Here is a 12,500-nt window from a genome sequence, read left to right on the forward strand (position 1 = left end):
GAGGGCTGGTGGGCTGGAGGGCTGTTAGTCTGTTCTCCTGATAACAAGGTGAGAATGAGCAGACATCAATGCTTGCCACCGTCACATCGAAAAGCAACAAGTCTGTAACAATCGGGGGTCTTTACTAATGGTGGGCCAGTGGCGCAATGGATAACGCGTCTGACTACGGATCAGAAGATTCTAGGTTCGACTCCTGGCTGGCTCGCTCTGTGCTTGTTTTTCTCCGGCTTATTTTGTTGTTGTGTTTTTTTTCTCCAAAGTCCAAAAGAAAAGGCAACTCTCTAGGCATTCTTCTATTTTTTCCAAAAAAAGGCACATTCTGCACACCCATTCCGATGTCTAGGGGAGACACGGACATGCTTTGGTATTGCCATTCATCTCACAAAATGCTGGCTGGTGGGCCAGTTGATTCTAGAATGAACAATTTCATCGCTACTCTGTAACCGCTTTACTACTTTGAAGGGTGCAATGCCATGTGGTTTTGATGTCACAGGCTTGCCATTTTGAAGCCTTATCACTAATTGCCACCTGGACATTGAGAATAATTTGTAATCTGCATTAAACTGAACGAGCGAATAATCAGCAATTTTGCGGATTAAAAATTGGTCTCACTTTCATTATTAACCTCACAACATGTCAGTTTTGTACCTTGACAGACCGACGATAGGCAGTTTTTCCTCTAGATAACGGTTGCCATGTGTGTTTTCAGATGCATGACACAAGTATTTTCACCTGGACAAGACCTTAATTACCAGTTCGAGGTATAAATTCAGCAATCACAGGATTCTGGCCAAAAAACTGAACCATGTGTGAGTCAACAAACATGTCCCTTGAATGCATGCAACACTATATATTTCAGTAAACCGTCCCTTCGGATGATTCTTGTATTGCCAAATTATTATCACATTGTTACAGTCACACACCAAAAGCAACAGGCCACTACAAAACCCTGCGCCCACACTGGCCACATTTATGGAAAGTGGCCCACAAGCTTGTGGCCAGTTAAAGCTGGCCAGTTCCCATATGGTCTAGCAGTTAGGATTCCTGGTTTTCTCGTACGCAGCCAGGGGTTGACTCCAGTTTTTCCTCTAGATAAAGGTTGCCGTGTGTGTTTTCAAATGGATGACACGAGTATTTTCACTTGGACAAGAGCTTAATTACCAGTTTGAGGAATCAATTCTGCAATCACAGGAATCTGCCCAAATACACTGAACCCCCGGGTTGAGTGAAAAAACAGATTCCCTGAATGCATACAACACTATATAATTCAGAAAACCGTCCTTTTGGATAATTCTTGTTTTGCCAAATTATTATCACATTGTTACAGTCACAGAACTAAAGCAACAGGCCACTACAAGGTCCTGCGCCCACGCTGACCACATGTATGGAAAGTGCGCCAGAAGCCCATGGCCAGTTTAAAGTGTCCAAATCCCATATGGTCTAGCGGTTAGGATTCCTGGTTTTCACCCAGGCGGCCCGGGTTCAACTCCCGGTATGGGAATGCATGCTCCTTTTTGCTTCCCTCCTCAAAAATCCAGCAAATCTTCCTGCACCAGAAGTGACTTTTTGGCCAGCAGTAGAGCTACAGAACCCTGATATGTCGAGGTTCTGATCCAGCAAATCTTCCTGCACCAGAAGTGACTTTTTGGCCAGCAGTAGAGCTACAGAACCCTGATATGTCGATGTTCTGACTAGCCCTTAGCCCCTTCGATAGCTCAGCTGGTAGAGCGGAGGACTGTAGGTTGGAGTGTTGGCCATCCTTAGGTCGCTGGTTCAACTCCGGCTCGAAGGAGGTGTTTTTTTTCATGTTCCCACCAATTTTTTTGGTTTAGAGATGGCTTTCTCACAGCTGTCAGCAGAGCTTGAATTCGCAGTCCACAATTGGAAGGCAAAAGAGCTTTCCCTGACCGGGAATCGAACCCGGGCCGCGGCGGTGAGAGCGCCGAATCCTAACCACTAGACCACCAGGGAGGGATGGTGGGCTGGTGGGCTGGTGGGCTGCTGGGCTGGTGGGCTGGTGGGCTGCTGGGCTGGTGGGCTGGAGGGCTGGTGGGCTGGAGGGCTGGTAGTCTGTTCTCCTGATAACAAGGTGAGAATGAGCAATCGAACCCGGGCCGCGGCGGTGAGAGCGCCGAATCCTAACCACTAGACCACCAGGGAGGGATGGTGGGCTGGAGGGCTCGTGGGCTGGTGGGCTGGTGGGCTGGTGGGCTGGTGGGCTGGAGGGCTGGAGGGCTGGAGGGCTGGTAGTCTGTTCTCCTGATAACAAGGTGAGAATGAGCAGACATCAATGCTTGCCACCGTCACATCGAAAACCAACAAGTCTGTAACAATCGGGCGTCTTTACTATTGGTGGGCCAGTGGCGCTCCATGTCACCTGTAGGTCGTGGTTATTCTTTGTTATGACAGCCAATCACGATCCCGGCTGCAACCATGAATCTTATGTTTTAACCAATCAGCGCTCGTATGGCAACCGCGAATTAGCCAATCAGCGCTCGTATCGTAACCGCGAATTTGCCAATCAGCGCTCGTATCGCAACCGTGATTCCCCCCAGTAACAACAAGCAATTAGCCAATCAGCGCTCGTATCGCAACCGTCATTCCGCCCAGTAACAACAAGAAATTGGCCAATCAGCGCTCGTTCCTTATCCGTGATTCTTCATAGTAACAACAAGTTATCAACAACAATTGATAACGTCAAGAACCCCCGGAGACTTGCGGATAACGGCTGAAGAAGAAGATAACAGTCATCGATTAATTTCTTACCAACATTTGCAATGTAAGTGAATCTTTTATCAATATAAAAGTAACACAATACTGGTGCACAAATATGCATTAATTCATACTTAACGAATGCACAGATAATCACGAGTTAATGAAAACTAATGAAGGACTAACTTAAACCATTAATTAATGATTACTACATCAGCAACTAATAAACATTCTATATGTTTCATAGATTAATTAATACATACAATTTTATTATTTAAATTTACTTTAATGTATTAGTTCCGTATTAACATTATATTAACTAATGACGTAAATGTATATTTTAATTACTACAGTGGCCAAAGCTATTTACTTCAACTTCCAGTTGTCAGCTTTAATTAATCATTAGCTAATGATTTTCAAAGGAATCATGTTATGACTTTACATGTTGAGGTAAAAAATTATTAACCAATTCTTAATATGTTATTGTGGTTATGGATTTTTTTTAAATTAGTCGTACCTCAACAAGTAAAGTTAAAGTAATAACATAATGATATCTTTACAAATTATTAGCTAATGATTCATTAATTATATAATTTGACACTATTAGTTAATATAATATGTTATTAAGGAATGAATAAATTATGACACTTAACTAATAACAACAATTTATTGATTACTTTATCTATGAATCATATAAAATGTTCATTTGTTGCCAATGCAGTAATCATTAATAAATGGTTTGGTCCTTAATGAGTTATATATTAAATCATGATTATCTGTGCATAAATTAAGTATGAATTAATGCATTTAATTGTATTTATTTAATGCATACTAGTGCCAGCATATTGTAACATGAGTTGTGTTTTTATGTTAACATAAAAATAAAGTGTCAAATATATAAAGTTGTTTTGAATGAATAACCTGTAGTTCAGACAAGCTTATAATTCAGCTGATCAATGTAAAATATTATTTAAAAAAAAAAAAGTATTTCATATTTGGTAGATTAGTCGACCAAGCAGAATATAAAGTATATTAAGTTACAGTTTTACCAGCTGCAACATTAAAATGATTCTTACACATTAATTCATTACTTGTTATAATGCAATAATATAGTATACATTATGCTTCTACTTTTAGTACTTTAAGTATATTTTGATTCTAGAATTTTGTATGTATGATCTTTACTTGTAATAGAGCAGAAAAATTTGTGAAAATTTTGTCTTTAAAAAGGAGATCACATAGAACAGACTGAACTTTCCCTTCCCTTTCTCAGGTGGGACAAAAGTTATATTTGAATGTATAATAATTATCTGAAAAATTATCTCTTACTCTGGGATAATTCTGATATGTTAGCCAACATTTTTAGCCTGTAGGAAAATATATACACAAACAAAGCATAGTATAAAATCAACATTACAAGGTGATCATAAGTAAATACAGTTCACTTTTTTTTAATTTAGATGGAACCTCGCTTCAGGAGACGGGCTGATGGCAGCCTGAATCTGACGGATACAGTGGAAGCGTCAAAGGTGAAGGAAGCCAACAAAGGAAAGCCGTACACAAGACCCCTGCCCCCGGAGAAAGTGCTAGACAAAGCCAGGAAAAGTTTAAGTGAGCACCACGGAGATCTGTCTAACAGAAAGCACCTGTTGGGTTTCTTTGAAATCCAATTTGGTGTATTTCGTGGGCAAACATTTAGGTGGGTGGCTGAAAATGCCCTGGGGTATGCTGCTTACCTGGTGGCAGCTATGAAGAGGGACCCCACAGGAGGCAGCAAAGACTCCCAAGAACATGCCCACAACAAGGGGAGTTTCAGGGAGTATATTGAGCTCTTTCCTTCTGGCAGAGTTGCCATTGCCATGAAGGAAGAGCAATATGCTGGAAAAGCTCCCCAGCATGCTGCTGACTCCCAGCACTCTGCCCCTACAGAGTTCACCACCCCCACGCAGCACGCTACCACCACCCATACTTCTACTGCCTCTCTCCGCTCCCTCTTGGTAAGAAAGCTGCCTAACCAAAAAAACTTGAACAAGGCTGTAGAAAGACTGGTTTCCCCCCTCAAAGTCGCACCTTGTAAGCAAACATTTATTTGTATAACACTTTTTTGGTTTGTTTAGTATTTATTGCTGTTCAGTAGTCATGTTTATCTGTTTGTCCTGTGTTTTTTTGTAGCTTTGGCCCAGGCACGTGCACGGCCCTCAGCCACCCTCACCTGTCCAGCTGTGTCCCTTGAGACAGCCACAGGGCCCTCAGCCACCCTCACCTGTCCATCTGTGTCCCTTGAGACAGCCACAGGGCCCTCAGCCACCCTCACCTGTCCATCTGTGTCCCTTGAGACAGCCACAGGGCCCTCAGCCACCCTCACCTGTCCAGCTGTGTCCACTGAGATAGATGACAGCACACTGCTGGCAGAGGCAGCTAAGTTTGAGGCATCATATGTGGCATGTACGTATACTTATTTAAAGTATTCAATGTTTCCTTTCCAGGGATAATAAAGTAAAGTGAAGCAATGTGAATTTGTTTATTTATGTGTTTATTTTCTGTTTTTCTATTTTATTTTATTTTTTCAGCAAGACGAGTTTGTCTTCCGGCTGGATGGACACACACCCTGCCTGAAGTGGACCAGAGGTGGATCTCCAAGGCCCTGTTCAGGTGGACAGCACAGGGGCATCCCGAGCTGGTATTTAGTAGGGTGAACAAACTTTGGTGGTATCCTCCACCCGTGCCACTGAAGACCAGCAATTCTCCTTCCTTGGAGAATTACTTTGGCCATCGCCTGCTGCTCTGGATGCCACGAAAACTGTGGCAAGTGAAGCTGACTTGTCCGCATCCAGACTGTCAAAAAGAACTTCTGACCTCAGCTGGCTTGCATCAAAAGATCAGGCAGGTGGTTGCCATGGGTGAGATGTACTTTGTTGCATCTGAGTACCTGGCCTGCCGAAGATGTAAGAGGAAGGTCATCAGCTGGAGCCATGATCTCGTTTCCCAGCTCGACATTGGCCACAGGGTGCTGTTCCCTTGCATTCTTACTTCAAAACTTGCATGTGACTTCGAGGTAGTAACTTTGATGCGTCAGCGCGGGCTGGGAAACAGCAGCAGCCAGATCCAGCGCAAGCTACAGGAGCGTCATGTTGATGTCTGGTTGCAAAAGACAGTCCAGTATCTGACAGATTGCAAGGGGGTTGCCAGTGCTGTCACGACGAGCCTGATCCTGCCTGTGACATTTGAACCTGTTCCTTCAATGCCTTCTATACCCAAGCACCGATGGCTGATGCAGGTGTACGCCCAGGATGTCCTGCAAAGGCTGGATGAGGTCAAGGCCACTATAACATCACAATATGGTCGAATCTTAAAAATGGATTCTACCAAAAAAGTGGCCAGAAAACTAGCAGGACGCAGCTATGGCACTGCTACTTGGGCAACTAATGTTGGCAATGAGCATGGACAGGTGATCATGTCCGTGCTCACAGCGAGCGAAGGTTTTGGTCTGGGGCCAATGATAGAAGGCCTTATCAAGCGATACAGAGTGGCTGGGGTGGCTCCTCCCGAAGTGCTGTATGTCGACCGAGACTGCTGTGGCAACACTCTTTTGAGGAGGATGTTTGAAGAGTGGGAGCAAATGACCATCCGGTTAGATGTCTGGCACTTCATGAGAAGGTTTGCTGTGGGCTGCACCACCGACTCACACCAGTTATATGCCACTTTTATGAGTGGCCTCAGCCATTGTATTTTCATGTGGGACCAGGTCGACCTGACTGCCCTGAAGACAGCGAAGCATGCAGAGCTAGAAGCTGATGGGAAACCATCATTCGAGGCTGATGTGCTACGCTGTATCAGTCGTAGCGAGCTAGCGCTGCATTGCAGGAGAACCACTCGCGGGACCAAAGAGACCCTGGCATTGATTGAGAGCCATGTTCAGGCCTTTGATGGAGATGCTGGTCGTGACACTCTGGGAGTCCCACTAATAAACTCAGCCCGCATGAGAGAGATTTTAAAGTCCCAGCGGAAGCATGTGGCCTGCATCCAGGATCCTGTCGGTGTGCAGCTCTACATGCAGACGGGTACTGTACTGAAGGGAGGGCACCGCCTGCCAACATACCGCTGTGCCAGAGGTTCCACTTCACTTGAGTCATTTCACCTGCACCTTAACAGATTCATCCCAGGTAATAAATTATTTAATTGAATTATTAAATTAAGATATGATTTATACTGAAATAATTATGAGAATTGCAAGAACAGCTATTTGTGTATTTATAGAAAAAATTTTGTGCTGTGAATTTATTATTATTATTATTTTTTCATTTATAGGCACGCTGGCAAGTGACACCTTCTTTCAGGCATATCTTTTGGATGGGCTTGCAAGGTGGAATGAGGACCGGGCAGTGGCAGCAACAACTAATCAGCAGCAACCACATTCCTACAACCATCTACTGCGTCATGCGGTCAACACTCTTGCAGAGGAGCTCATGGGCATGAAAATCATTCCTTATGTTGGGCCAAGAAAGTACACTGGTATATAACTATTTTTTTTTTTTTTAGTGACACTTTAATTCAAGTATAAACCACTGAACCACTAAGTTATAATATAATATTGTGGTATGTTATCTAATTGTCAATGTTTTTCAATTTTAAAGGTGAGCTTATTGGAGTGGAATATCTTTACCAGCAAACTGGTAAAGTTCTGCAGGACTACAAGTTGGCCATTGAAGAGTCAGAGACTACTGAGGTTGGTATAGAGGTGGATGAAGGTTATGCTGAACTTGAGGAGTTTCAGGACATCACTGTCCCCACCTTTGACACTGAACGGACACCTGCTGCCTCTACACAAGCATCAGTGTCTGCAGCGTCTGCAGCATCATCTCCAACTCCTCCAGCAACCAGCCCCACGTCATCACTGTTTGTGGTCCCTCCATCACCAGTGTCATCTCCTGTCAGCAGCTCACTGCAAACTCAATCAGATCTAGCACTCTTTCCTGGAGCACATAGCTGTGAGTTTTACCATAAAGTATTCATAAAGATTTCGGTATTTGTTATCACACTAACTATAAATTTGTATTTATCACATTGAAAGGCATAAATACAAATTTAAAATAAATATTTACCTTTTTGATGTTGTCCCAGTGGACCGATTATCTGCAGAAACGGATCGTCCAACATCGGAAGAGAACACTTCACATGATGTAAGGGCCCAGTTTATTTTTTATTTACATTTACATGTGTGTAAACATAATCTGGGTTACATTGGATGTGCTTTCATGTGAATATTTGTATTCATTGATGCTATCAAAAGTTCCTAAATTATCTTTCATTTTAGGATTCGGTTGGACCTGATAATATTGAGGGGTATGGAGCCGTGCAGGACTTGGCAGAGTTCTTGGTTAGCCTCAGAGACCACCGTCTGGCTTTGTCAGGAGAAGAGTGCATCAAGATCATCTCCCTATGGCAGGCATTGGGGGAGTATGACAAGAAAAAGACCATTTACCCACCACGTCACCAAACCCACCTAAAACAAGGACGATTCAGGGCCACTAAGAAGATTGTGGCCCCAGGTGTTGAGAGCACCAAAAGGTATGTTATATTTAGTAAATACAGGGTTTACAATTTTTTTGGTAAAATATATATATCTGAAACTGGCTGAAATATCACCTACAACATTTTTTGTTTAGTAACCTGACACCTTCATGACTAGCTTATCTTGGTTATAACATAAATTATTAGTTGTGATTTACATTTAATTCTGACTATATATATTAGGTTGCTAAGTATGTTACATTGCTATGAACACAGTTCCAACCGCACATTGGAATAATTAATTTAGCAGAAACAAAGCAATCATTTCTTAAATAAGTAAAATCATTTTGTATCATTATGTTGTGTCAAATAATTTGTCTTTTACTGTACTTTAGTAAGTAGCCATGTAATAAGCGGGATAATATGCAGTCATTATTGTGGGAAAAAGTCTGACAGGCTGACTTACAACACCCTGTAATAATTCTACAACACAGTAATCCAGTAGAGACCTGATTTATTGATATGACATTTAAACTTCAAACTAAAAACAAAACAAAGAAAGAAAACATAACTATGGGCAGATATTATCAATGAACAATTAGACAACACAAAGCAAAACAGACAGAATAGAAAAGGGAAAATAAAAATAAGATCACACATTGAAAACAATCTTAAATTAATAATATGTATCCTGTTGTAATTTGCAGGTGTTTCGTTGGGGCTCATAGTCCTGCACAGTGGCCTGACTGCAACCGAGTGGTGGAGGCCATTTTCACAAGGCTCTGTGCTCTCTACCCAAACGCGGTGCGCTGTGAGGGAGTGAGGGTGTCCCGCTTCACTGTTGTAGCACGTGCTTACAAGCACATCCGTGAGTGCATCCTCACCAATGCTAAGGTGATGAGTGAGACCACCATCCAGCTCCCAGAAGTGAACGCTGCAACAGTCAACAATGGTTAGTAAATTGTCACAGCTAAGCCTAAACTTAAAGCAGTTAAAGGCTGATGTTACACAGTGCAACTTTTTTTGATCAATGCTGCTTGTCAAAATTCTCAGTGGGGAACGTGCCCAAGAAACATTTCTCAAAAATGTTTGTATCATCAGCCTTAATGTAACCATGGCTGCTTTGCAGGTCTAGAAACAAATCAACAAGAGTTCAACTTCTGTTTTCTTCTTCATTATGAAAGATAAGATTTATGACGTGGATCAGCTGTCTTCAACAGACTGCAAGAATCAATAATTCATAATACAATGTTAATCTCAATAAAGTAGCCATTTCACAAAAGCAGTAATACATTAGACGACTGCTGTGTGATCTCAGCTGTGTCATGCTGCTGCGTCACAATCATGACAAATAGTAGTTGATCTTTTGTATTGCTTAAATGTTTATTAATATTGGTTGTTTTATGTTTCCCAGGTTCAGCAGGCGTGGAAAGTCACAGGAACAAGAGATTTTGAAGCAGGGTATCCAAGCCCCAGATGCACCCATGGCAGGACCCGAGACGCTTCCTGCTGCTCTGCAGAAAGGACCAACTCTGTATCCAGGCAATTTGGCTAAGCCTCACCTTTTTATCCTGCCACCAAACACTGCTGGGAAGGCAAAACTTAAGGGGAGGTCGCAACCCCCAGCCATCTCCCAGGTTCCAACATCACATCAAGGCCTTCCTGTCATTGCACCAGCACTACCCGTCTCTCTCCCTTTCATTTTACCATCTGTGCAGCTTCCTACAGTGATAGGCACTTGCGCGCCATCCACTACAGTGCCAGGTACCTCACAGGTGATGTTCTTCAACCTCCCTTTACCTTCAGTTATGCCACCATCAGCTCAGACACCGACATCCGGTCAAGATGTTCCTTACTCCACTCAGCAATATAGAAAGAGAAAACTGGAGAGGGAGCGCACTGGAACTGTCACAAGAAAATATGTGAAGAAGACAGACGTCATTCTTTGCAGAAAGTGTAACAAAGAGAGAAAGCCACCATCACATCTTCAGTACTTTGGCAACTGGTTCTGCAAAGAGTCTGAGACTCAATCATATGATGAATGGAGGGCTGTGCTGCAGGAACGAGGTTATAGAAGAAAAAAAAGGGAAATGGCAACCCTCCAGCTTCTTAAAACTGCTATTTCAGCACATTATATTTTTATTTGGTTAATGTTTGCTTTATAGTGCAATTTACAAGTCCCACAATGACAGCTGTCTCTAAAATGTGTAATTACTGTGTGTTTCCTCTGCTGCATGCCTCTGTTGGGAAAATATTTGATATTTCATATATATATATATATATATATATATATATATATATATATATATATATATATATATATATATATATATATATATATGGTATGTTTATGTTTTTATTATTATCCTTATTTTGTATTTGGTATATTTTATTTACATTTTTTTTAGGGGCGAATATGTCATAATTGCACTACTTTGGTCCATTTTAGTTTTAAATTAACTTTTTTTTGGCTAATATGTCAAAATTGCACTACTGTGGTAAATGTTTGTCTTGGTTTACTATTTATTATTTTCTTAGTCTGATGTCAAAATTGCACTGAAAATGTTTGTTTTGGTTTGATATTTATTATATTTTTACACTGATATGTAAAAAGTTTACTACTGTGGTAAACATTTTTGGTTTACTGTTTATTATTTTAAATTGATGTGTAAAAATTGCATTGCTGTTCTAAATGTTTTATTGGCTTTAAAATATATATGGAGATTAAAAGGATTGTTAATATTTGCCCTCACACTATTGTTATTGTGTTTGTTTTGGTTTTATATTTATTATATTTTTACACTGATATGTAAACATTTTACTACTGTGGTAAACATTTTTGGTTTACTGTTTACTATTTTTAATTGATGTGTAAAAATTGCACTACTGTTCTAAATGTTTTATTGGCTTGAAAATATATATGGAGATTAAAAGGATCTCCCTCACACTATTGTTATTGTGCCTTTTTGTATTCTCACAATATTTGTACATGCATATATATTTGCACTGCTGTTATAATTTTTTTATTGACTTTATATTTGCAAATAAAAAGGGTTGTTAATCTTAATATTTGCACTCGCAATGTTTTTGTGCCTATTTCTCACTGTATTTGTAGTTGCACATTTTTTAAGTATTCCAGTATTACATAACAATAAAACACACACACAAAAAAACAGGGACTTTCAGAATAAGTCAGAAAATATAATAATATAATATAATGTTATACTGTAAAAAAATAATATATTATACTGTAAAAAATGAGTTAGTTAGCGCTGCGTTATTCATGTGTTTTGTTGTGAAAATGCACAAAAACACAAATCATGTATTGTTGCAATGAAGATTCACGTTTTGTCTGTCAAATCATTTCGTTTTTTTTTTTTATCCAGTGACATCTGGATGCTTTTGTCCATATAAGGTATTTCCTGTAGCGTGCGTCACAAGCTGGTACTTTTACGAGTCCGTTTTGGACTTTATGCGAGAGAGCGCCCTCCGGCGTCCGGTATGAATGAAACATACATAACGTGAGAGTGTTTACCTTGGACAGTTCCCAAATCAAAGTGCGGGGGACGAATTTACGTTCGATTAAATTATGGGGGAGAATGATGATTACGCACGCGTGCATCAGCAGCGTCAAAACGGACACATTCCAGGAATTCCATCACTGGTCGGAGCGGGCCGCGAACTCGCGTACCTGTGCGTCTTTTAGGATCTTTACCTCGACTAATGGGCGCCGGCCTTGGCGCAATGGATAACGCGTCTGACTACGGATCAGAAAATTCTAGGTTCGACTCCTGGCTGGCTCGCTCTGTGTGTGTTTTTCACTGGTTTATTTTGTTGTTGTTGTTTTTTTTCTCCAAAGTCTAGAAGAAAAGGCAAATCTCCAGTCATTCTTCTTTTTTTCCAAAAAAAGACATATTCTGCACACCCATTCCGATATCTAGGGGAGACACGGACATGCTTTGGTATTGCCATTCGTCTCACAAGCACTCCGATAAGCTCGACGATTAACAGGGAAATAAACTGCAGGCTGGCAGCCAGTTGATTTTCGAATGAACAATTTCATCGCTACTCTGTAACTGCTTCATTACATTGAAGGGTATAATGCCATGTGGTTTTGATGTCACAGGCTTGCCATTTTGAAGCCTTATCACTAATTGCCACCTGGACATTGAGAATAATTTGTAATCTGCATTAAACTAAACGAGCGAATAATCAGCAATTTTGCGGATTAAAAATTGGTCTCACTTTCATTATTAACCTCACAATATGTCAGTTTT

General features: G+C 41.1%; 1 protein-coding gene and 3 non-coding genes across 4 annotated transcripts; 3 read left to right on the forward strand and 1 right to left on the reverse strand.

Annotated features, from left to right (window-relative positions):
* Window positions 1-132: 132 nt before the first annotated feature.
* trnar-acg (transfer RNA arginine (anticodon ACG)) lies at window positions 133-205 on the forward strand. Its single transcript has one exon. It is a non-coding gene; the product is annotated as a tRNA-Arg (tRNA).
* Window positions 206-1,429: 1,224 nt separating this feature from the next.
* Window positions 1,430-1,501, forward strand: trnae-uuc (transfer RNA glutamic acid (anticodon UUC)). Its single transcript has one exon. It is a non-coding gene; the product is annotated as a tRNA-Glu (tRNA).
* Window positions 1,502-1,899: 398 nt separating this feature from the next.
* Window positions 1,900-1,971, reverse strand: trnae-cuc (transfer RNA glutamic acid (anticodon CUC)). Its single transcript has one exon. It is a non-coding gene; the product is annotated as a tRNA-Glu (tRNA).
* Window positions 1,972-4,106: 2,135 nt separating this feature from the next.
* On the forward strand, window positions 4,107-7,780 carry LOC128022763 (uncharacterized). Its single transcript, XM_052610556.1, has 5 exons — window positions 4,107-4,785; window positions 4,885-5,157; window positions 5,283-6,875; window positions 7,021-7,224; window positions 7,347-7,780. Exons 1-5 carry the CDS (start codon window positions 4,173-4,175, stop codon window positions 7,778-7,780), a joined length of 3,117 nt encoding a protein of 1,038 aa, XP_052466516.1. The 5' UTR covers window positions 4,107-4,172.
* The last annotated feature ends 4,720 nt before the right edge of the window (window positions 7,781-12,500 follow it).

This window comes from Carassius gibelio, chromosome A11 (genome assembly GCF_023724105.1).
Source record: "Carassius gibelio isolate Cgi1373 ecotype wild population from Czech Republic chromosome A11, carGib1.2-hapl.c, whole genome shotgun sequence".
In the NCBI taxonomy this organism is placed as follows: domain Eukaryota; kingdom Metazoa; phylum Chordata; class Actinopteri; order Cypriniformes; family Cyprinidae; genus Carassius; species Carassius gibelio.